The 27,727-nt window shown below is 34.3% G+C and overlaps 1 protein-coding gene across 5 annotated transcripts in view; it reads right to left on the reverse strand.

Moving 5' to 3' along the window:
* Rok (Rho associated coiled-coil containing protein kinase) overlaps positions 1 to 27,727 on the reverse strand; it is a 134,945-nt gene that overhangs the window by 22,387 nt on the left and 84,831 nt on the right. For 2 of the 5 annotated variants that reach the window (XM_081743743.1, XM_081743760.1), the window contains 7 exons: positions 22,533 to 22,779; positions 20,710 to 20,946; positions 19,316 to 19,476; positions 13,925 to 14,179; positions 9,207 to 9,476; positions 7,643 to 7,739; positions 1,445 to 1,522 (listed from right to left, as the gene is read on the reverse strand). In XM_081743743.1, the coding sequence (XP_081599869.1) occupies positions 1,445 to 1,522; positions 7,643 to 7,739; positions 9,207 to 9,476; positions 13,925 to 14,179; positions 19,316 to 19,476; positions 20,710 to 20,946; positions 22,533 to 22,779 (1,345 nt within the window). The remainder of the gene's footprint in view (positions 1 to 1,444; positions 1,523 to 7,642; positions 7,740 to 9,206; positions 9,477 to 13,924; positions 14,180 to 19,315; positions 19,477 to 20,709; positions 20,947 to 22,532; positions 22,780 to 27,727) is intronic. The other 3 variants (XM_081743748.1, XM_081743755.1, XM_081743751.1) reach the window with 3 other exon arrangements.

Genomic DNA, 27,727 nt, shown 5'->3' on the forward strand with positions numbered 1-27,727 from the left:
TAGCCATTTCCCACCTAATGTTCTGTGACATCATAGTATGCTTGTTCTATTCTCAGTAAACCACAAGATGACAGCCAGATGAAACAGACTTGGAAACAATACTATTGGTAAAGCCAGTGGTGACAAACAAAAACATCGATACTTTTGCGTGTACACTACTCATGAATCCATGGCTACTTGTACACTGCAGCTGTTTCTCTACCTTCTCTGGCCGGGACCCCCCTCTTCCTTGGATTTTAATGTTTTGATTTATTGCTTTTCCGAGCGAAAGGCCATACTTTGACGCAATTTGTTGTTGTTTACTGTCCCACAATTACGTTCCAAGAAAATGGGAGACGACGATGATAATGATAACGAACAAAATGGTGGAATGAAGGAAAAGGAGAACCCCGAGAAAACCCATTCACAAAATGTGTTCTGATGTCATCTAGCTGTTAGCTGCAAATCACTTTTCATCACGCTCAAATAAAAATTACAAATCTGTCCTACATGGAGTGAACGATGAACCACATGACAGTCTAATAAAAGCAGTTTTGTTCTTCAAAGAACTTCTCTGATGAAGTTTTGAAATAATTTAAGTTAGAACAAAGTAACATACATAAAACTTCCAATTTCTTTTGTTTCTTTGATCCTTTTGTGCCAGAAAATGTCTGGCTGCAAATTCGATGTTAGATTTTCCGATTCTGTTACATCATTACTAAATAATCGTGGATCTGTGCACTTAAGTACATCTGGTTTCACAGATCAAATTATAAGATATCCTAACACTCTTCTTAGCCACCAGGAGGTATGCGACTTTTGGTCTTGATGTTTGAAACTGCTCGCACTTAACAGCTAACATCGTAAAGAAAACCAGTTTGCTCTTGACAAAAGGATCATTTGCCGCCTTAATAGTTTTTACACGTATTGCTTTTGAATGCCTTGCCTGTTGTTGACATGTTGTCTTCTTTTCTTTCCAATTTGTAGCAATCCTGTTAATTACCTAAACTGGCCGTATAAAATATTAACCAACCACAGTCAGAAACTTAACTGGTCTGCCACTGAATTAATGAAAACAAATTGAACAATTATACTATCAGAACTAGCAGCTGTAAACTAGAAAACATACACGATGTTTATACACATGTATTTAATAATGACTATACATTTCATTGAATATGCTGTTGTACATATGAGAATGACTTGTAACAGATGAATTACGTTTGTAAGGCAAGTAACATTTTCCGGAAGTAGTTTAAGCGCGGTGGTTTGAACAAAACAACCAGAGGAATGTTGATTTCTTTTCCACACAAAATACAAGGAGTGTAGCTTCAATAAGTTATGCAACTACGATCTCAGAACTACTTGAAAAGCAATGCAATTAATGTCGCACTCACACACACACAAAACTACACTCACAAGATGTTCAATATAAGACTAATGTGAAAAGCTACACAGAGGTTACCTGCTAATCGGCTACGAGAATTCCAAAAGAAAGATGAATATACACCTAAGTGGAGCTGAGATGACAATGATGCATTTTCTGGAGATAAAATTATAAGGAAATTATACGACTTTGGCAGAAGTAAAGACAAAAACGAATACGATAAAAAAAAAAAAAAAAAAAAGTACAGCATTTACTAATATAACAATCTAGATTCTTTTTCGCTTGATGTTCGAAATGCAAAAAATTCAATTAATGAAGTTACGGTGTCATGTTCAGTGGAGAATATTCCCGAAACGAAATCCTTCGATTACTTAATATAAAATCTGTAATTTCTTTTTTTCATCACTTAATATTAAATTATATCATTTCTTAAGACTTGAATAATATCCGATTAAAGTGAAATTCAGTTCACTTATTATTGCTTCTATTTTCACCACCTTCACATGTCATTCCTGTACGTAAATAAACGGAACTACAATATGAAGGTAGGTACGATTAGAGTTTAGCGTTCCTTTCTGCATCAAGGCTATTTAAGACGTGGACCTATAGCTTAAAGTGGAATCCGATCCACATAAGCGTCCATTGGGAATCGAACCAGAGCCTCCTGTGATAAAGGCAAGTACGTTACTCATACAGTCATAATGAAGTTCTACAAATAATATGTAGTTATACAAATAAATTTAGAATGGGGAAATAAAAATATTCGCAGTTTCAATCAAAATACCTTTTAAACAAACCTGTTCATGACTGTCAAAAATATATAACTGAATATTTAATTAAAAATAGATAAATAAATAAATAATAATAAATTACATCAAATTTTAGAAGACTTGCAAAATTCTGTTAATTGAACACTAGAATTTCATGTTCACTGCCTATTTTACGTATATTTAGGTTTGACCGTTTTTTACTGCTGTGATTTTTCTCTTATTTCGATTATAACTGGGTCTACATAATATAGACAATGTTGCGAATAAAAAGTCTACCGATGAAGGGAGGGACGGGAGATTAGGGAGTCAGACCATCTCCCCCGGAATTTCTAAAGTTTATAATAGATAACACATTTCAAGTCATTTGCATTCCCTTTAATAAGTGTTTTTCAGACCCCCTTACAAAATTTCTCTCAATAGTTTCCTGTCTATCTTCGAAACATTTACCGTCTTGTGTTGCTTATTTGTTCCTTCTTCGCATAAGGAATAACCTAATGAGGCTGTCAAAGAATTCTCTCTGCATCTTGTACACTGCTGACCGCGGTGAGCTTTTTTCAGAATTAAAAATAGAATAGTCCTGGCTTTACTAAATGTCATTTCCAGGACTACAAGATATGACTAACCTTACAGTGCCAATTTATTTTCAGCGAAAACATTTTCGAAGCCCCCTGCTGCTTTAATCCTCAAACGCTACAATTACAAAAAACTACGAACACACTAAACTCACATGCTTATGGTTCCTTAATAAACATTGAAGTCAATTATATGCTGGCCAACATACTGTAAAAATATCGCTATAAAAATGTTACAATACTCAAGTAACCAAAACACTTGTAGTTCATCTACTGCCAAATTATTGCTTCGGGTGAGAATATAAATTATGTAGCTTTTACATTCCTACTTCCATTGTGAACAACTATTCCACTGTTACGCCCCTTGGCTCATATATAATGTGAATTAACAAGTGATCCTGTGCATTGCTGAAGGGAGCTATCCTCCCTCCTCACAATTTTCAACCCTAAACGATACAAGTACGTCTCAAAAGTCCGCAAAATACGGACAATATTCTACAAAAATCGGTGTGTGTTTAATAAAATTCAGGAAAACATGTTACATAAAATTGGGGAGAACCTGCTTCCTTATTATTGGCCTATTTCAACTGCAAACAATTGAAACGACCGGAAATTCTTAAAACAAATTAGACCTTATTCGACAAAATTGTATTGTTACGAAAAGTTATCATATAATTTTCATTTAAATCTTAGGAGTGGGGTGGGGTGCAAGTGAGTCCTAATATTTGACTGACTTCAACTACAAGAGTGGGAATTACGTGAAAACTTCAACAAACACATATATTGTGTTAAATTCGAATAATATTTACGAAAGTTACAAGAAAACATACGTTTTTTAACCTGAGGGAGTGGACGAGGAGGAGATTCTCTCTCGTTCTCAACTGAATTCAATCCAAGTTATGGAAAACATTGTGAATCATCAGAAAGTATACGCCTTTTCTATGAAAATCTAATATTTTTACGAAAGATATCTTGGATCATAATTTTTAATTGGAGGGGGGAAGAGAGTAATCTATATCACATTAGGGGGTTAAATACACTGCTGATTCTTTACTAATTTTAATCCTAAACACATTGGAATACGAAAAAAGTAAAAGAAAATGTACATTGTATTGTAGGAAAACCGAATGAATTTTAGAAAATTTATCGTGAAACTCTCAAAAGAAATCGCAGGGACAGAGGGGGAACTTCGAGGATAAATTCACTTACTTTATTTTTTGCTGATTTTAGCTTCCTCCAGACAGCATGACTGGGAAACCTCAAAGAAAATGTATGACATATTACCACAAAATCGAACATTTTTCAACGAAAATTATCGTGGAATACATTTTAAAGTTGAGGGAGAGGCGTGAATTCACACTTTTATTCTTGGCAGATTGTAACCTCAAGCTGTGGAAATACTCTCAATGTCGAAATATACATACATAAGTTTTGTCATAATCTTTTTTATTTATTTATTTTTTTAATTTTATTTAACATGGTTTAAACTGAAAAACTGTCTTGCATCTTCATGTGAAAGCTTGCTACGTGGGCTTGATTTTACCCCTACCATCTTTTAGCCTCCTTATTTATGATGGATTTTAACTCCAAAGAATAGGGTTATTGGAAGGCACACTGAAATTTATCAAAACTGCATAAGTTTTACGAGAGTCATCTTAGAACAGACGGATATACATACAAATGCAAACCGAGTCGAATAGTAGAAGCTTCACTTACGCATGCTTCAATAAGTAAGTGAGTGGGATATAGGGTTGGAAAATGGTAAAACCTACGTGAGTTATATTCTGTGAAGTGATAGCTTGTAAACTACAAGTTGTGTTTCGGTTATTTAACTATTGACATATTTTTACAGTATGTTGACCAAAATATAATTTAATTTAATGTAAATTAAGGATTCATAAACAAGTCTGCTTAGTGTATTCAACGTGTTTCGTATTTGCAGTGACTGAGGATGAAGACAGCAGCGATTTTCGCTGGAACCTTTGTTTTGTAAGGTTAGTCATATATAGCTACGGATAATGTGCGAGACGGCTTCTACATTTCGTTTCACCCAAAAAAACCTCATGATTAAGTAGCATTTAATACTACTGGAACTCATAGATCTACTAGGATTTGGAGATTACCGATAAGTAAATCAACATGAATGAGTGTTGCCCGTTATCTGTATGGTGATATTTCATGAACGAAACATGTCACAACACACAAGGAAGAAAGAAAAATAAATACATGTACAGAAGCTGGACATAAATAACGGATAAAAGGGCAAAGTTGAAATATGAAAAGAAGAAACATTTATGAATGATGCTACACACTGAAAAACAACAGAAACTTTAATTGAATTTCATCAGAGCTCACCTTACTGTAGGAACCTCTTGCAGTCTTTATATAACTGTCTTTTATTATTACTACTGAATTTTATTGACACACAATAACACACCACAATGTGTACCATACTTTCTTTTGAATTCAAGATTGCAGTGTAAATCTTTGAGCTGAGTTCTTGAAACACAGTCGCTGAAGAAATATGTTAATTTCCTTTAAATGTATACCTTTAATCCTTGTTCAGTTCTTCTGGTATTCCTGACGAAAGATGAAAACGGGTTCCCTGTGTATATTTTCGATGAAAATTTATTATAGCGTACTTGGAATAGTTTATTATCCAAGTATACAAATATAATTATTATTCATATGTAGTAACACAATGACTTAATTATTATATCCGTATCTAGTGCTACCAAGATACTATTTATTTCCTTAATGTTCTGTCTTATAAAGTTATTCATGAAATGGAACAGCACGATACTAGTCAACTTGTAGCTTGTAATAAATTAACGTAAATTCTTGTTTTTCCTTTCTTTCTTTTTCTTTTATACTTGTATATTGAAAGTTAACACTGAAATTAATAGGAAACTTACATTTCACAGTGTTACTTCGTCTATTGTCAGTGAATTTTCATAGCATGCTGAAGGTGTGGGGAAGAAATCATGACTACGAAACAATGATATCGATTGAAAATGTCTGACTGGGCAGAGAATCTCTGGCTTATTGTGCCTGTCACTGGAGATCTGGGTTCGATCCCTGACCAAATCGAACAATTTCACATTAAATTTCATTGTCACTTTACCTATATATATATCACCTTTAGCTTTATATTGCACATTCTGTGAGCCTCGTTAATGCTTGACATAAGATCTAACAATATTAAACGCGTTATACTATACCCTACTTACATTAGTTTTTTATAACGCTAATTAGATGTTCTTAAAAAAAAGAAAGAAAAAACTCAATCTACTAGAGTTGCAATTTATGCCATATATATATATATATATATATATATATATATATATATATATATATATATATATATATATATATATATATATACGAATACTTACAGCACTTTACATAATTAACAGTAGTAATGCACACTATTTACTTTTTTTTTCTGCCAAGCTGGCAATAGTGAATAGCATTCTTTTAACATGAAATATTGCAACAAGTAACTACACTGAACAATACGACACAATGTTATGTCCGAAGAAAGTATGGCATTAAAAAATGATTAATCACGATTGAAGACGTTTGATTTGTTTTTGGATTAAACATTTTTTTCTCAGCGTGCTCCTGCTGCTTAATACGGAATTAATGTGGTAAATGGAAACTCGACCACACAGAAATAATCTACCTTCCTCTATTTTGCTCGGATACTTGCTCTACCGTGTTGTATGTAATATCATAAGAAAACATTCAGTTAACTTACATGTTATATCTATAGGACGTTACGTTCGTTCTTCAAGTTTTACTGTATAGATGCAGGGATTTTTTTTTTTTTTTAATATTCTTAAAATTTCATTATGTGTTGATTCCTATACTTACGATTGATTATTTATATATTTTTTAATTCATCGTCATAATTCTACAGTATCCAAGAACTCTTGTTATTAACTAAATGGAATGTACATAATTTAACAGCATTGAAACAATTTTTGGTAAAATTTATTACCATGAATTTTCAATATATTTGCATCTATAGGAGATATGGTGTACGGAAAATCGATTGATTCTATATAATCATTTTCTATATTTCTCTATCGTGTTTAGCACTGGAAAGTGGATGATAACTACTGCAGCTCTCAGAGGTGAAAACAGTACGACGATTACAGTTACAGGATCATGTTTCAGGTAATACTTCGACTTGTCTGAACGATGTATGGAGAGTCTAATGCCGAAAATTTCGAAAGAATTCTATAAGTAACTCGACATTCACGATGGAAATGTGTAAAACTTTAGTTATTTGACCTGATAAATTGAATTTTTGTTCCGACTTCCGTTGATTTACTTTTGTCTGTCAAATAATATTCACCATGTAGAGCTAACTGCTATCTCAAAATCTTTAATATCGTGCTGATTTTGTTAACGTGTTTTGATAAATCTGAGACTGGATGTTCATTATCTGCGCCTCTAACAGGCTCTTTCAATTTAATACTTATACGAATTATGTGTATATTACAAACGTAAATTTTATCACAATTACAGGTGACCTCGTAAACGCCACTATCCTCTGTACTCTTGGTAGTTAAATGCTCTTCTAAATTCCACCGCGAATTACGGGCTGCACTATATAATATACATGAAAAGGCCTCCAATTCTTTAATACTTCGGTAGTGGTTAGGAATACATACAAATTTTGTTAATAGTCTGTTTCGTAGTCTTTTTTTTTTTTCTTTCTTCTTTCTTTTAATGTAGCTCGAGGTTCCAAAATACTTTATAAAGTGCACACCATGCATTGCTTATCTGGATAAAAGGATTCAATCGCCACCTACAATGGCTATAAGAAAGGCTTACATGAAATAATTAGCTGGTTCTTAAGAAAACACCCTTTCAATAAAATTTACATTAAATATAAAGTAAAACAGTATGTAAAAAGTAATTACCTTCTTGCATCATCTTGATCTTATGGTTCAGTTCGTCCTTATCCTTAAGCAACTGATCCATTGACTTTTTGTACTCATTTTCACGATCTTTCATCTGCTGAAACGAATGATGATATTCTATTATTCCACAACTTACGTTTGAATACACATACATCATCTTCATATGACACCTTTTATATTACCTGTTAGACTAGTATATTACCTGAATATTACTGAAGACTTTCGAAATTTACATATATAATATTTCGAAATGCATTCAACAAACATTATTACGTAAATATTCTTCAAAAACAGAGATAACGAATAAGAAATTGTTAATTATTTGTGAAATATATATATAAGAAACATAATCTGGCAGATTTTTTTCGTAATATAAAATATTAAAACAATTAAATTTTTCTAATCAGATAACCTACCACAAATTAGTTTAACATGTACTGCTGCTTCGTCTGTTCTTTTACATAGGAAAAGAATTAAAAATACGGAAGTACATCACATTAAACAGAAAAAAATCAGTACAATTTATGGACATCATGGTCCATTTCAATTTCTAAATAACTCCTCAGTACCAGTGTAGAAAACAAGAAGTATTTAATAAAGACAGACACTTCATTTCATGCGTTATAATAGAAATATCAAGTCACTGCTCGACGCAGGAATGACTTACGCCTCGAGAAGCTTTGTAACCACAACGTACTCAATTGAGTTGTGGCAGATGGTAGAAGCGAATATATGTGTATGCACTGCTTCTAAACTGTCTAGATTGCCTGATTAATGCATAGGGCGTTAACGTCATTAAATTGTGTTCTCTTGAACAGCCAAATGTCTGCGAAGATATCAGGGAAGCTTTTGCTTAATCCGTAATGGTTCATTAAGCCTATTTTTGATTTCATAAAGCATTTCAAGATGGCCATGGAAGATGTAAGATGCTGGGAGAAGTCGCAGAAATTACAGTATTAATGGAACGAATAATCAATAATGCAGCCATCATTATTCGTTACTGGCTGGCTCACATCGTATGTTCGACGTTGGACAGATATTGAAAATACCATTGAGAAGTACATACTATTTTGTATGACCATGTGTGCACGATGTGTCTCACACACTGATATAGTTCCTACAAAGGGAACTCTTGCGGCACCACAACCCCCTTACAGCCTCGACCTCGCACCTACGATTTTTTCTATTCCTTTAGGCCAAGAAAGACTTTATAGAACGCAGATCTGATGACAAATCGATGTTGTAAAACTTTCCAGGCGAGTCTGAAGCGACTGCCGAAGGATAGTTTCCAGCCCATGTTCCAGGGATGGCAGCAGAGGTGGGCCAAGTGCATTCGCTGAATTGCTTAAGGAGTGTTTTGAAGAAAACTAATGCATGAAGATGTAATAAACTAATAAACTGACGACACCAAGATTATAAATCTAGAACACACTTTGTAAAATTTATACGATAGTTTTCTATGAGACAAATAAGATTTCAAACTGATATAAAAAATATAAATCATTCCTTTTCAAAGAATATTTCAAAATAACTGAAGCAATAAAGAACTTGCAGTGTTACTTACAGAATTCATTGCTATATCTTTATTGGTAAGTTCTGTTCGATGTTTTGCAAGAAGATCTTTTAGTTCTAATTCCTTCATCGTTTTTTCCTTCTCAAGATCTGCTACCGTTTCTTCTGCAATAGAACGAGCTAAAGCTTCACTATCTCCTCGAGCCAATGCAATCTGCAACTGGTGTGTAAGGTCCTGTGTATCTTTTTCCATTTCTTGAATCATTCGTTGCTTCTCTTCTACTTCTTCCCGTAATTCCTGAGCCTGAGTCTTGTAGAGTGTCTGCAAATATAAGCACATTGTAACAGCCTGTCTCTTATTACACATAACTACTGAATGACACATAAAAACACACCATAAATTTAAAAAATAAGTTTCCAGAACATTCTCTCACGCTATCAGTTTATAACATCTTCAATTTGTCCATTGTAATCAAAAATTGATGTACCAATTTACATGTTAATCGACAAAACTATAAAGCTACTACAGAATTAAACTTGCCACCACCAACAAAAAGGTGTACTTGTAATAGTAATACAAATATATTAGTTGTCTGACTAGAACAGTGAATGATGGAGACAAATAGCCTAGGTGGCGAGTTCTCAGGATTAGGGCGGTGAATGGAGATGTTGCCACCTAGACTATTTGTCTCTGTCACGACAGAGGTTATAGGCCTCGGTTCTCATTCAAATATTGACTCCCATGTTAAAAACTAATAATAAAATTAAGAGTATAAATGAACAGTTAGTTAAAGAACGTACAGAATACAGGCTTTTCAATGCTAATGAAAAAAGTATAGGAAATCACGACGAAAAATATAGGAGGTTTCAAGAAGCTGTGGAAAAAGAAACATTTCAATTATCCAATAAGTAGAAATAATAATAATAATAATAATAATAATAATAAAATAAAAACTTGTCTGAGCATCTTTCTAGTAGCCACTTCCATTTCCTTCTGTACTGTTTCGTCCATTTCATTTAATTTCTTTAGAGACGATTCACTATTTGAAACTTCTTTTGATATAGCTTCTTACTTCGCATTTCTTAACGCATTTTCTTCTCTGGAAATCTTTGTACTGTGGCCTCTTTAGATCTGTTCTCTTCTGCAGGCGTTCTGCATAGCATCTATTAATTGCTTTGTAACAGGTAGGTTTTCAACTTTTCCTCCATACATTCTAATCCTGTCCTTTACAGTTTTTAGAGTCTTTATACTCTCTGCAAGATGGGATCGATCACTTCCTAAAATGTGTTTGTTCTCTGAGAAACCATATTCTACATCAGCACTACTATGAAATACTGACAAGCAAGCTTTGACCATTTTAGACATCATTGGATATTTAATTGTTCCACATGAATTTCTTATATCACATACTCTTGCCCAGTATTAATCCATAGGCAAGCATCTGACATCATCACCACACAGTTTTTTCCATAAACCAAGAATCTTCGATAAGTGGCTCCATAGAATAGAATTTTCACTCGTCCATGAAGACACCGATGTTCTTACAATCTGCAAATATATGCTTCATTTCTTTTGCCAAATTTCGTGCAAGGGGTAAACAAGTAATCTCCATTCTGAATATTGGATGTAGACACTGCAGGTACTTCAACAATGGCTTCGATATTGGTAAATTCTTAAGCAGTTTTGAAACCACACAAATGTAAAATCGCTTCACATCCTCCCTGAATTCCTTTTTTTTCTAGCTCTGAGCAGTTAGCTATTACAGTTTGCGTTTTCATTACAACTTCAGGTTGCAGCAGATGGCATTCGCAGTTCTTGAGTACAAGTGATGAAAATGCAGTTTGGCTTCAAACAATTTGTCTTTCAGAAATTTCAATAACGATTATTTTCATGACATGCTTTATCTAGTTATTTACTGATTATATCGTTCTTGTGTGTGTGTTGAACATGTATCAATTAGCAATTGGTTTAATCAAGAAGGTTTGTACACATTAACTGTTTTTAGATATTCATTATTTAGGTAGATCAGCTAATTTGTGATCAATAATACTAATGTGTTATTAAAAGCTAGCTTGTCGGTATCATCGAATCTGTGATTGTTTAATATGTATGGTTTGAAGTTTAGCGTCTCTTTCAGCACCGAGGTTATATGAGAAATGTGCCTAACAGCTTAACGTGGAATTCACACATGACCTCCCATCGGAAATCAAACCAAGATGTCCCGTGCCGAAGACGAATATGCTAACCGTATATCCACGAGGGACTTTGATTATTTTATAGTTTTCTTTATACGGTACGCTTTCCTTTTCTTTCAGGATGCTTAGTTCTCTTTCAGTTTTATCAGAAAATACATACTTTAAGGATATGTAACGTATCAATAATGTAAGAAGAAATTGAAGCATGTAACTTTGTAATTCGTCACTGTCAGATTGACGATTTTACTTCGAAATATTGAAGGTAATATCACAAAAATATGTCATTAGGAATCATAGAGGTGAGTGCAGAACGTATAAATTAGTGTTTAAAAAGAACGAGCTCGGTAAAGATGATGACAATAAAGACCTTATATAAGAATAATACAAACACTAAAAAGAAATGGTAACAGAAATAAAATGCTCAGAGAACGCTAGTACGTTCAGGATCACAAATAAAAGCCAACAAAAGATTACAAAAACAAAGTCATCCCCCAACACGCGACTACAATTAAGCAGCCCTAAACGTACTCTGATAAACGAGCATTAATACATAAAAAAAAAAAAAAAGTTGAATTTCAGCAGGAAGGTACATTCTTCACACCATAAACAGCCAACACTGCGCAATAAATAAGGAATGTTTGAAGTGAGTATCTGATACCCAAGCATGTCAGGAGCATCTTATCTCTGTCATACGACGATGTCTTCCAATATCCCAAAAGTCGTGTCATTTCCCTGGTTCAAATGTGGTTGAAAGTGAGATATCTGATTAAAAATATATCCGCAGGATCAGAGCAAGGGAATGAGTGATCCAAGGAAGCGTTCTTGGCTGTATGTCAGCATATTTGTTTCCTCAAATGGTGACAATGTCCAAGCAGCCAGAGATAACGATGATACACCCCTCAACTTGTAGCAAATGATACCATACAAGAATGTCTTGTACGAGGGCGTGCTTACTGAAGACATTTTGATGGCTTATAATAATGTTTTGTGGGTAGGTGCAGATGAGTAGACGACGCAGAGAGTTGCAGTGAATGGTCAGAGCTAAGCTTGCAGCTGCTAGCTAAGCAATGACACAAACTCAGGCGATGCAGGATAAATTTTGAGCATCAGTAGTTAGCTGAATTACCAGGTGATTAACTGTGTCGATGGTAACTGCCGTAACACAAATGAGCGAAGAGACGAATAAGCAACAATTATCGTCTTAGACCGGATTAGACTACGGTATAATCGTAACAGGACAATATGATCGGCACTCCAAATGAGATGTGAAAGGAAACGGGAGCAAATTCAAGAACTCGGAGGCAAGATTTCTTCAGCGTGCAAATATGTCATGCATATGTTAATCACCGTTTAAGATGTCGTCCAGAAATCAGATTATAAATACAAACGAAAGACGAATGTCATTTAGATAAAGTTACGCACGGCAAATGCGCTGATAATAAAATATCAAAAATAACTACTAGCACTCTATTACGCAGTGGTTTTAAAATTCGCTAAGTATTTTGGTGCAAATAGATCTTTTTCTTTTTTTTTATTGTGAAGGGGATACATACCCTCGGAGCTGATGTCAGCAGTAAAACATCAATCATTTTATCATAAAAAATTTAGTTTAGAAACATTTCTGTCTTATAATCGTTATTCTGAATTCAAGTGTAGGAGGAATATTTTATCAGTGTTAGAAGAAATTTAAAAATGGCTGTTGATCTTAAGTACAGAATTTTAAATTCAATAAATTAAAAAATACAAAAGCCATTATTCTAAGTAATCAATTTTGCTACCACTTTTGAGATTAATACAGTGGCAAAGCATTTACGTCTCATGCAATGGATCGTACGTTCGACCCTCACCCATGAGTATGTGATATGGCACGCAACTCTGTTATGGGCCATCTTAAAGTTTACTTTCATTTTACCAATTTTTTTAAATCATCTTTCATTTACATATACCAGTTTCCGTTAGTCTGGCATATACATGGGATTCAGGATTAAACATTTAATTTTTCATCCCCTATGTCATTATGTGATACAAAGGAATACAGAAGTAGTTTATAAGCCAGACATAAAACAATGCCCACACACCAATGTAATTTGTTGTACTGATTTCGTTCATTTGAATACTGAGAATTCTTGCCTCTGTAATTCAATGATTATGTAACACAGATTAAAACTCATCTTTCTGGTGATATAATCGAGCGAAGTAGCTCACTTGGTAGAGCATTTGCTTCGCATTCGGGAGGTCATGGGTTTGATTCCCGCTGCCGACCATCCTGACTGAGGTTTCCCAGGGTTTTCCTCAATCCTACAAGGCAAATGCAGGGATGGTACCTACTAAACAGGCCCTGGCAGATACCCTTTCAAATCATTTCCATTGTTATTGTTGTTGTTAGATATCCAGTATAAAATGGCCTCTGAGCTGTACCTGGTGATTGTTAAATAAATAAATAAATAACGAAGACAACGTAAACAACTTTTCTTTCACTCATTATAACGCTTCATTCTTATATGACGGCATTAAGTTGCTCTCGTATCTCTTACTATTGCTAGTTTAACAAAAAATACAATTTTAGATACATACTGCAAAATATTGCTCTGCTTCTAGTTGATCTTGCAATTCTTTCATTTGTAGGTCGTCCACTGACCGCGCAGTTTTTACTTTGTGCAGTTCCTCTTCCAAAGATTTCTTTCCTTCTCTCAGTTCAGTTACTTCTTGACTTAGATGGGATTCTCGTGCTCTTAACAATGCAACTTCTGAAGACTGAAGACCTAATTCTGACTGCAGTAACGATTTCTTTTGCTGTTCCTGTTCAACCTGCATATGAAGAGCTTTCACCTGTAACAAATAAATCATGTGATCACAAACGATTTATCTACAGTTTAACACAAAGCTATTTATAAATCTATTAATAATAGCACTGAGCACAAAGGACATATTGTTTGTATCTGCAATTAATTCGTTTAATGCGATTTCAGTTACTTTTAAATAAGACGACTAGCTGAAATACTCGTTCTTTGCACGAGAAGAATATGTTTACAACATCCCCCTTAGAATGCAGATTTCAATCAAATTGAAATGATAGACACCTATGTCGGCCCAAGTTCTAATAATGGTAAAAAGATCACTTCAAATGGTTCACCCGTTCTCCTGTGAAGATACGACAAACAACCACAAAGTCATTTTTATATATTGAAGAAAAAAATAGAATTTTCTCCCTTTTTCCTTTTAAGAGAGGAATTTTCCCAAAAACGCTGACACGTGTCTACTTGTTTTGAATAATACGATTAAATACTCAATTTAATCTCCTTCACATGTCTCCAACCTTAAGTGATTTCGAGATATGAATATCTTGTTATAACTTCGCAACCAACCATTTTTCTTCCCTTCTATAGGAATATAAACTGGAGAAAAAAAAAAAGGAAAGAAAATCTTTCAGTTTTATGTCTCTCAGTTATGTCATATAAGCTAAAAGAGAGAGTGTTGAGAATGAATGAATTGGTGGAATGGAGAAAATGGGACGAAAGGGGAAGACTTCAAGAAAACCCAAGCACACGGTGTTTGCCCACTACAAAGCCCATTAGCGCGAACTGGAAACTAACCAAGAACCCCATGCACCAGAGGTGAATGCTCTACCATTGAACTACCGCGGACTCCTCAAAAACGCTGAAACACATCTATAATTATTTTAAATGAAAAGTCTAGACACCAAATCTTAAGGGATTTCGAGATAGGGGTCATCTTATTACAACATTTGCAACTCTCGCCCTTTGTTTATCCTCCTCTTTTTTCCTTTCTAGGAGAAATATCAAAAATTGTTGCAACAGATTATTATTTTAATAAAACACCTAAATAACAAATTTCGTGTCTCTAACCTTAAGGAACTTCGAGATATGGCCATTCTTTTATAATAATTATAACTCCACCCTATTTTTTCTTTTCTATAGGGAATATAATGATACGCTGAAACCCAGCTTTAATTACTTTAAATGAGAAGTTCATATACCAATTTTCGTGTCTCTAACCTTAATAGACTCAAAGGTATGTACATTTTTAATACAGTATAATAGTCACCACTCCTATTCCTTGTCCCCCCTCCTTTCGGGCCGAATTTCCAAAAATCATTCCTTAGTGGTATCTTACGTCACAAATCCTATATACTGTCCACATTTGAAGTTTCTAGTTTAAGCGGCTTGGCCTAAACGTGGATCAGTCGTCAGTCAGCCAGTCGGTCAATAAGTACTTCTTTTATATTGTAAAGATAAATGCTTTATGTATAGCAGGATATAATTCAATTAGTGGAAGGATGATATTCAGAAGTAACGTTCCAGAAAGAGGAATGAGATTAAATCTGAAGCACGAAAAAAAAAATATATATATGCTTTTTTAAAGAATAATTTATGGCCTTTCGAAAGGCATTCTAAAGGATTTTGGTTAATTTTACAACTATTTTAACCTTTTTCACAATACTTCAATAAATAAACAAATGAAAGTTATCGCGACTACTTTGCAACAAAAACAATCTAAAACTGTAGAGTTTTTAGAGGTTTCTCATTGTTATGCAGTACACCTGTAAGTTAAATGTAGCGCTTACTGGTATCATTCTTCTATGACACTGCTTCCTCAACAATAATACACTTCCTGAAAATACAGAATATTCTAGATCATATCACATTCCATCTATTAAATTCCATCTATTAATTTTCTACAGTATTCTAAAAACACGAAATTATGCTTTAAAATTCAACGAAAGTGTTAGGAGTCAATATCCTTAGCTGTTCCAATATCTCGCGACTAGAATCTTACAAAATTCCAGATATCTCCTATTAACACAAATTAACATTGAAAACGAACACAAATTAATTTAATTATTTCATCCACCCAGAACTCTAGAAATGTGGAAACTGTTTACACCTGATAATTTGAGGAAGTAGCGATGTAACGTAACTTCAAGTTGATAATATGTTACATTTTATTGAACAGAATATGGAACTTCAAGAGGTCCAGTCCAGTCAAGAATTACAAAAACTTAAACACCACCTTTCTTCACTACGTTGAAAACTGTGGTATCTTGAAGTTCATACAGTTTGCGTGACAATTCTCAAAGAAACATGAATATAAGAAATCACGATGATGATAATAATAATAATAATAATAATAATAATAATAATAATAATAATAATAATAATAATAATACAGTGAAACCTGTCTTTAGTGGAATCGTGCGGGACTCGTAAAAATTTCCGTTAAAATCAGGTTTCCGCTTAATGGAGGTAGAATTTTCCTTAAAAATATATGCTTATAACGGACATACTGGGAAAATATATTGCTGTACGTACGTTGTTATATTACAGTACTTCTTTCTTCTACAAATTAATACACAAAATCTTCAAATCAGGGTGGATTGATTTAAATCAGTCTGATTTAAATCACTTGATGTTTTTAAATAAAAATCGTTGATTTAAATCGAATTGTGAAATAAATTAATTTAAAGTGAAAATAAGTAAAATCCCGTTTCTGTTCTGTTATTTCGATTATGGAAGTTAATAATCATAATACAATGAGACTCAAATGTACAATATAGCATGAAAACATGTGTCATGCAGAGGATGATTAGGGAAAATCCCGTTTTGAACAGGTAACTGAGTAGTCCTGCTTTCTTCTTTTCGTAACATTGGGTTTGGGTTTTAAAATCGTTAACTATTCCAACGGGGAAATCACCATCGACATTTAAAACGAAAATTCTTTTTTGTGCGTGTCTGTTTGTTTGTTCCCAGATAATAGGGCGTATTTAGAAGGGTCCTATTCCCTCTCCATTTTTTTTTTTTTTTGTGTGTTAAATTTCGCCTAAAATTATAAAATTATGTATTTCATGCCGCAAGGTAGTTCTGAGTTTTTAAAAATAGGCCCCTGCCAAATATCAGTAACTTTTGTGATAAAAAGTGTCATTTTGATAAATGTTACTGTACTTTTTCCGTAATGCTTAACCTTTTAAATTATATAACCTGTTTGTAGGTGATAGGGTAGAATCTTCATTATTCGATTGAAAAAGTACCAATAAGGCTCTTTACTTAGTTTTTTCAAGACTGGAGGCATTTTAGAACACGTTACATATGCTTTCACACCTTTCTGCGTTGAGGCATAGTGTATGATGACGTCATAAATTTAAAAATATATTTTTTGTTATGCGTATTATTACTTTTTGGCGGGTTACATTTTGCATTCAGAAGACTGAAATTTTGCACACTCGTTCAGTGCACCTCTTAATAATTTTCAGATGTTTTTAGATCTCTTCGTGGAAACAGCGGGGTCCAGAGGGGCAAAAATGTTTTAAAGAAACGGATATTTTTAACAAAAAATAGCTTTTTTCGTGATTTTCCCGTCTCAGATGGAGACATATGAATGGTACCATTTGAAAGGCTGTTCTATTCTCAAGAAAATGATGTACGTACTATGCTCCTAGGATAAATAGGGATGTCTCAGAAAACTGTTACCTGAAATTCTGTTTTATCCGGGAATCTGGGGTATTTGAGGAATATAATTTTTCGTGGGCTTACTTTTGCACCTACAAGATTGAAATTTCCCACATTTACTCAGTGAACCCCTCAGTATTTTTCAGATTTGTTTCAGATCTCTGCCTTAAAACACGGGGAGGAGTCCACAGAGGTAAAATTTTTTTTAAAAATATTTTTAACAGAAAATTCCTTTTTTTTTTTCGTGATTTACCCGCCCCAGATACATGATGGAGGCATTTGAAGGGTACCATTTGAAAATTTGTTTTATTCTGAAGAGGATAATGCACAAATCATGATCCTAGGATAAATAGGGATGTCTGAGGAAATTTTTATATTACATCTGGGGCATTGTGGGAATGCTCGTAGCTCATTGTTAAATAGTTTCCTCACCCTTACTACTGAAGATAGAAGCTTGAAATTTAGTACACCCCTTAGCATTTCCCAGTTAATTTTCAGATCTGTGCGATAACACAGGGGTATCCAGAGGGGATCAAATTTTTTTTTAAAAAAAAGTTAAAAAATATGCCGATTACTCTCAAAATTTCCCGCTTCAGGGACATGAGGAAATGTGAATGTTACCGTTTCAAAAGCTGTTCTATTCTAAAGAGAGTGATGTATGTACCATGATCCTAGGATAAATAGGGATGGTGCTATAGCTGTTTGACTGAAAGTCTATAATTTACCTTTAAAAAGAGCTATAATTTCAAATTGTTAAGAAACATTGTTTGGGATTGATATAGGTTAACGATTGGGGATAATCCAAAATTCAACCCCAATACTTTCACTTAAATGGCATAATTAGCATTTAATACTAATTCCTAATGCTTTTTCTTCAGTTCGCGACTTGTATTATACGAGGAGAAAGATTTGATTAAATCAAAAAAATCGATTTAAATAAAAAAAATCAACAAAAATGATTTTTTTTTTTAAATCATGATTTTTTTCCACCCTGCTTCAAATACACATAATATATGCTATGCACACATTACCTTTATTTTTTCCAATAGTCAAGTAGGGATTTTTGTATATATTGCTGCTTGGCTGCTCCATTTTCCGCACACACTTTAGCCTCAGATACTACACTTTAGTAAATCAGAGACGTTTTTCCGTAAGGAAAATTGTCCAGAAAGATTTAACAAAGGAACGAAGAATTTATTGCAGATAGTATAATGTATATGTTTGCCCCTCACAGGATGTCTAAAAAATTTTCTAAACGCTGCAGTCCGGAACTCAGAACTTTCCGTTAAGTTTTTATTTTGCTTCCGTTGTCCACATAACACAGTTTTCGCTTAATGAAGGGATTTTTAGGCGTTTCTTAGTCCAAAATTCATGAGACCGTGAAATATTTCCGTTTAAGACAGTTTTCCGTCTAATAAAGGGTCCGTTGAAGTCAGGTTTTACTGTAATAATATTTTTAAAAAAATATCAACTAAAAACGTAGAATAATTAATGAATTTACCTTTTCGACTTCTTGCCTGTATTCACCTTCCAACTTCTGTAACCGTTGTTGTATTTGGCGATAATCAACTGTTAACATTGACATTTGCCGTTCTTTTTCTTGGCACTGTAAGTCAGCCTTTTGTCTTGCGCTCTTTTCATCATTTAATTTAGCTTGTAATGCTAAAAAAATAAATAATAGCACAATAAAATTACTTTACCATTAGAGCAGATACTTTTCTTAAAAATAATTTGTTAAATATATATTTACACTTTTCTACACAAATATAGACAATTCAGTAACTTCACGCTTCACAGATATTTGTCTGCTTGTTAAATATTTCTTTCTTTCCTTACAATCTCTATATCATAAAGAGTTCAACGAAATTGTTCATAGCGTACCTTTTTGTTATGCATGTTTCTGATAAGAAACTCAGCTTCCATACTCACGTTGGGATCCTTTGTTTCACCTTTATATATAATGTATGTATGGGAGTTTCAATGCAACTATGGAATATCATCTGCTCTTTAACTTTCGCTTACAACCTTTTGGAAGGAAGGATGGGTGATGTGATTTATTATTAATATAAGAGTGAACTATTACTCGTACTTTTACTCTTAAATGGGTTTGAACCTTCGACCACGTGCACGGAATGCGAGCACACTATAATCAAGAGCTAAGGATATCTACTGAAGGATGATCACAACTATGAAATTCAACTCAGAAATGCATCTACTTATTAAAGCTGAAATTTTCAATGAAAACTCCTAAATTCCTCAGCGGCTTTACTTATTATCATACACACTGCTGCTTGAATCACATCTCACAGTCTTCATTATACAATGAAAATAAAATCACTTGAGGTATGTTTCAGCTTACCACTAACATTTTGAAAAAAAAAAAAAAAAGATATAACTTTATGGATAGTTTATAGGAAACTGCTCAAGATGATGCATTAATATTCCGAAGTATTCCTGAGTTTAATTCAACAGCTAAGAATTATCTTAATTTCATCTCAGAAGCAACATTTAATTTTACTTTATAAAGCAGACACAAAACAGTACTTGATTGTTACTTCATTTATTGCGTAATTTTCTTCCTACTGTTTAAGGACGAAGTAGTAATTGATTATAACATAAATGTTTGGTCTGCAATCAGTTGTTCAGAGTATGAATGCTCTCTAACACATTAACATTTGTAATGAAGTATCCTACACACTATCGAGATGAATAGAATTGTAATATTCAATTGGTTTTAAAGCAAAGATATATATATATATATATATATATATATATATATATATATATATATATATATATATATATATATATATATATATACACTAGTATTAATGATACTTTCATATGGATCAAGAATTACAGTGGCACAATATTTATAGTACAATATGAACTCACTTTTAACGACTTCTAAATTTGCCTCTTCCTTGGTGACTAGTCGGCTTCTTTCAGTCTCTTGATGCGCTTTGACTTCCTGTTCATACCTATTTTGAACAGCCTTCAATTCCAGCTCAAGAGATGCACGCTGTTTTTCTAGTGACGACACTTTATCCACCAACTGCCGGTTGTCCTCGGCCAATTTGTTTTCACGCTCACGTATCCTATCAAATTCACCATGAAGAGATTGTAAACGACCTGTAACATAAAAAACCACATTGATACGAAAAATTGAAGATTATTTGCTACTAATATGAACATTCTGCACAAAAATTACAAAGTATTTTCACAAATCTCACACAACGTGCTGAAATAACTTTTAGCATTTTCGTACATGAAAGTTGTGATTTTTTATTTTTCTTTCTTAATTTTCAAAACTTATATCATTATAGCAAGAATATTTCTGATACTGAATTTTACAGTTCAAAAATTGGTAATTTTGATTCAAGTTAGCTTCATTAAAATTATCCAATTTATTTCAAGCGATATTTAAATCTTAAGTCAAAAATATTGAGGCAAAATATGCCCTCCCTTGTTAACACCAGCGAGAAATATTAAAAAGAAATACTATTAACGCATGTGATGAATCCAATTTAATTTTATTTATATTAAATTTATATTCTGACGATACTTTGGTAACACAGTCTCAGCCTCTCACGAATGAGAAATGATTCTCCTAAAGCACTAGTGAAGACGCGACTGAGAAAGGAATTTATCATTGATTTTTTTATTGTTTCATCTCGGCATTTACGAGATCTGTCCACAAAGAAACCGAACTTCCTAAATATAATGATACTTACCGTTTGTAAAAGTTATTCAGATTTATATCCTTCAAAACAGTTACTTCTTACCCCCCTTCCTTTAAAAAAAAAAAAAAAAAAAAACTAAACTTATCTTTTCTATGGAATGGGAACGGCGACCTTTCAAAGTGGATTTCAACTTGGGAATAATAATAATAATAATAAAAAGTATGTAGGTCCCGAATCAGGCGAGTAGGGCAGTTAGGTACAACAATCTTACTGTTGTTCGCCAAAAAAAATTCCTTGATGAGGAGCGCCAAATAGGTAGAACCATTGTCATGATGCAGCATCCATGTTTAATTTTTTCAAGCTTCTGGTCTCTTCTTCCTCATAGACTCCTTGAAACGTCTGATCACTTCTAAATAACACTCTTTGTTGATTGAGCAGTGTTTATGATAAAAACAAACAAACAAACAAACAAACAAACACAAACACAAACACAAACAAACAAACAAACACACACACACACACACACAAAAAAAAAAAACTTTCTTTGAACGACTTTGACGTGCTCTAAATCATTTTCGTAATTCCACAAAATCACCAGAAGTACAAAACACAACTTCAGTCTAACGCTTGCAGTCTCATAATGACACACTGCAGACTGATGCATTTACCATTAAAATGCTTGGGAAAAATCCTATTACGTGGCCCTAGCAAGCAGAGAGTCAAGGACAGTTTCATTGATCATATTTTTTTAAAGTTCGATATCTTTCTGGACAGACTTCGTATACGGTACGATTTAAATATTTTGTACGACCAGCTTGGCCAGGAATCAAATCGTATTAGAATTTTTGTGATTGACTACTATCTATGAACAATACTATCATAATACTCCCATGGTTCTGGACTTACACTCGCAATATTGAGCCCTCACAAAGAATCGAACACATTCCTTAGGAGAGAATGGAAATCATTCCACCATTCCGGAAAACTACTACAGCTACTACAATTTGATGATAAATACTAAGTATGTATACATACCTTCCAATTCTTGTTGGAGATCTGATGCTTGGTTCCTTGAACTTCTTTCTTGTGACAGTTGCCCTTGTAGAGAAGCAACTTCCTGTTGCAAAGAATCTCTCTGCTGCTGCAACGTTGAAATCATTCCTTGCAACTCAAGATGCTTCCGTTCTCCTTCGCTACGCGCTACGGTCAACTCCGCTATTTGCTTTCTAAGTCGTGCTGCATTGTCAGATTCTACCTTCAGTTTCTCCTGAAGATCCAATACCTAACAGAATGGAGGAGTTATAGTGAAAGGTAGCACATCTTAAAGAGTTCTGAAGCACTAGAACATACAACGTCAATTAATGACACTATTTTCTCATACTATAATGCCAACTGCTATCCATGACCCAACACCAGAATTTTGATTAGGTTAATCTTGTAAACGTGCTCCCAGTACGTAAGAGTGAATTTAATAATATCGTTAGCCTTCTGTTCTTTATGCTTTCTGTGTATTTATGTACTGACAGCTAGGTGAAATACATACTGAACTACTACCCTTCACAGTTTGATCATAATCTACATACAAAGAGGAGAACCACCACATGTAGAATCCCAAGTTAACTGCATGCTTCTTGTAAACATTTGTTTTTATTCTTCATTATACTTATTCTATAATTCAAAATTTTTTCCACATTCATGTACGTATTTAGGTACTCAGCGTTTGTATGTCGTATGGTTTTTTAAATCCAAAAACTCGCAAAGTTAAAACAGTCAACTTATTCATATATTTTAAAACATTCATTTGATTTTTATATTACTACAAATGTCTATTCACTTTTGTTTTCAAACAATTAATTTTATATTTAAGCAGAAAATGTAATTACTTATTTTCATTACTTTATGTAAAGCTAGGGAAAGATATAAAAACAGTGAGTGCGTGCAAGCAATTTTTAGATTTGAATATTTTCTCGCATTATATTTACTTTATTTATTAAGAAAAGGAATTATAAACATGTGTGCTGAAGTTTTAATCACAGATTACTGTTCTCAACAATTTCTATGTCAGAAATATTAGAAAAATTGTTAGAGATGAGCAAAGTAACATCCACCGTAAAGCTAATAGATAATACGAGGGTTGGGGCAAAAGTCATGGCAACTATTTTTTTTTCTTCCAGATATGTGAGCGGATCACAAACTTACATGTGTCGTGTCGAAGTTCTGCAGGCATAGTGTGTATGCAGAACAACAGATGGCTCTGTGATAGCTGGTAGTAGCACAGCGAGGGCTGTGAAATCAGTCAGTTGGTGAGTGTCGTGCGAGATGGAAGTAACCCGTGTTGAGCAGCGCGCTTACATCAAAATAGCCGTTCTCCGAGGGAGAAATACGATGGAATGTCACAGTGAATTAGTGGAAGCCCTTTGTAATAATGCCCTACCATACCGGACAGTAGCACGGTGGTAGGAAAGTTTCAGCAAGGACGCGTGTCAACCAGTGATGAGCAACGTTCGGGACGACCTGTCAGTGTGCGGACCGACGTGGCACGTGCCGTCATCGATCAGCTCCTGGATGAAGACAGCGATGGACGCTACTGGAGTTGGCGGAGGCAAGTAGCATCGAGAAAAGCACCGTCCGCAGGATATTGCGTAATGAGCTGCAACTACGCAAAATCGCATCGCGGTGGGTACCGCATGCACTGACGGAAGTTCAAAGGTAGATGCTCCGACCACCTTGCTCGCTGGCAACAGGATGGCGATCAATTCTTGTCATGAATAATCCCCATCGATGAATTTTAGGCCAGGGCATACGAACCAGAAGTGAAACGTCAGTCCGCGGAGTGGCGACATGTTGGATCACCAAGGAGGCAGAAGTTCCGTCAGAATCCTTCCCCAGTCAAATTGATGGTGATCGTCGCGTATGACGTCAGGGGTGTCATTGTTTGCACTTTGTTCCACATGGCAGAACAGTGACCGCACAGTACTACAGGGACTTCCTGGTGCGATAGGTACGACGTGGCGTTCGGGAGAAACGTTCGTATCTTGTGGACAGTGCAATAATCCTGCACGATAATGCAAAACCACATAAAGCAGAGTGTGTAGGGAGCTATGGGAAGAATTGGAGCACCCACCTTACTCTCCTCTCCTGTGACTGATCTCATTCGAAAGATTAAGGAACCACTACGTGGTAAGCGGTTTGCAACACGCGAGGACATTGCTAATGTTGTGCGCGAACAATTGACCCGATTCACACATGGCGCGGCAAATGCTGAGGAGGATAGTATTCAGCGCCTCCCACATCGTTGGCAGTGTGTGGTGCAAGTAGCAGGGAACTACTTTGAGGGTCTTTAGGCCCAGATTTGTCATGTCAACTGTATGCGTACTGTGTTGTCAATCTTTTGCACCGTGAAGGCCATACTGCCCTGTATACTACCGTAATAAATTAGTGTGTTACAATATTTCAGTGCTATACATTTCCACACATGTAGTTAATACCTTGTCCTTTCGTCTGTATATCTCATATTTTCCAACCGGACTGGTATCTTCAAAAAAAAAAAAAATAGTTGCCATGACTTTTGCCCCAACCCTCGTATTATCTCCAACATATATTTAAAAAACACTGGACTGTAATTCCTGTTACTTAATTACATTCATTCTTAAGTGAATAATTTGCACTTACTCTCTTACTAAATTATTTGTCGATCTTAAGTTCCACATACAAATATTGTATGAAGCGCAGTGTAATAAGCTCACTGAACAATATCATCAAACAAGTGATCGCTTAAGGTAATATTAAGGAAAATCCCAATCTATATTTAGAAGTATATTTTGCTTGAGTAAATAAGTACAGCGTATGAATTTTTGCAATAATAAATTAATAGGAATGTAGATTGCTGTAAACATGTCATAACTTACTGAAATTATGAATTGTGGATGTTTGGGTCATTCCACACCAAATCAACAAGTTTACAGCCTGACCACTATGAGACTAGTATTTTGAAAGTTTGGTCGAGATACGAATTTTGACAAATTTAGCTTCTTGATTGATGTTATGAAAAGCTAGAAAATTAGAAAATGATGGTTTGGTGCACAAAACAAATTTTAATGTATCACTGCTCCTGACTTGATTCACATACAGCTGATTATTCAACAGAAACTTAAGTCTTGAAACAGCACTGAAGCTTTCCAGGTTATCTGACGAAAATAGTTGTTCTCAGGATAAAAACCCGATGAACTACACGATCTTCAATGTTTCGAGAACCGATGACGTACTCATCATAAGGGTACAGTGTGAGAGAACCAGGATAAAGTATTCCTTATACCTACTAATAAACGAGCGTTATACTTCAATTCTCTGAACAATATAAGCTGTTCTATAAGATAGAGATGGTCTAACATTGTATTAATCAGTTAAGTTGCATTCTGTTATGGTGTTTTTATTATTTTGGTAATCAGCTATATACAAACACATTTCATTACATTAAACATTAGCGCGAATTTCTTGCTTTTCCTGTTCATACACAGTAGTAATTTGCTTTTCAAGAGTTTTCTTTCGTTACACACTGAATTTAGAGGAAACAGAATTGGAAGCTAATTGTGCAACAGAAACAGTATGTTTTAAAAATTACTAGGTGAATGTCAGTTGCATTTGATTATTTATTCAATGTTAGCTGTTACATTATAATTTAAGCATTATAGTTTTGATCGATTAAAAATTAAAAACAGCAGGATTTGTTACAAAAGTCCAAATGAATGTGCAATTCTGTGAGTACAGCATTATAGTTTATTATATTTTTGCTATTTTTCTACATATATGTCACACAAGCCGCTTGCTTAACATCTAAACGATAATATAAAAATCTTACCTTTATAGGCTGTGCACAGAAAAGCGTGAAAAGAAATACGAAAATTACCTTAAATACTGCACTCAGTATTATTTATAAAAGTTCAAATCGATTTTCGCTTTTATATCTACAGAACAGTAAAGCTCTCCACTATTATTACGAACGACTGAGTTGTTCTGGATTAAAACAAGATTTTGAACACTTCTGTTAATATATTCTCAAGCATTCAAACTATTCCACTATCATAGAAGTTGAATATTAACAATGCGAAATTTGATTGGAATATTGTAGTTGCAGCTTGTAATTTTGACTGTTGCCGTCTATAGAGATATTAATAAAGATGGGTTACGAAATATAAGTGATGTTAACGCTAAAGCATGGGAAACGCAACATAAAAAGCAATATTAAAAAACACATCAGAGAGGCTAAGGAAGAGAATTTTATGTCAGGTTTATCATATTTATTTCAACAAAAATTAAACAGACATATACGTTTTACATAACATGTTTGCAGGTTAACCTGCCCAAGTTCTCACTTGAAAACCGTGTATAAAACCTGTTTTGGAATTTCATGCAATGAATGAGTATGCAGCTCTCTCTCATTCATGTTTTGTGAAGATCTAAAGTTAATTTTAAGACCATTCAGTATACTTCAAAGTTGATATTAAGCCTTCTGATTTCATTTAAATACATTATATTTGGTAAATCAATACAAACTTTAAATAATACTGAATTATACATTACCTAAATAGGATAAGAAACTGTGTAACTTAACTGAACCATTTAGTTCAGAATAGCTATAAATGAAATGAAATCTTTAAGTTTTATGTTCCACGGTTATGCCGGTTAGGCTAAAAGAGACGGTGATGATGAGAGATGAGTGAAATGGTGGAATGAAGAAAGTGGGAGGAAACGGGAGAACCGCGAGAAAACCCACGAGCACGGTGTTTGTCCACCACAAAGTCCACACGGCGTGAGCTGGGATCGAACCAGGGACCCCAAGCACCGGAGGTGAACGCTCTACCACTGAACCACCGCGCCCCCTAGTTCAGAATAGCAATAGAAAGTATGAGTTCTCAAGTGGGAATATTAATATTTCGGATTAACAATCGAAACGAACTCTGTAAAGTAACTGATACAAAAGGAACAAATAAATAGAATCTTCAGTTACTGCGTATAGTCAATGGCTTCCACAGCGTCTCAAGGAATGATATGTGCTTGCTGACTGCAGAAGATTTAGATGTATATATTGCCTCAACTCCAGTCCCCATGCAGAAATTTCGGTATATAAAAACATATTTTCACACTACGGATAACGCCGAGTTCAAGCAAGGATATAAACTTCGGAAAACTTCGCCATTGTATGATGAACTAATAATCTACGTCAGGATAAA

The sequence above is a fragment of the Thermobia domestica genome, chromosome 2, assembly GCF_964235325.1.
Source record: "Thermobia domestica chromosome 2, izTheDome1.hap1.1, whole genome shotgun sequence".
Taxonomy (NCBI): Eukaryota; Metazoa; Arthropoda; class Insecta; order Zygentoma; family Lepismatidae; genus Thermobia; species Thermobia domestica.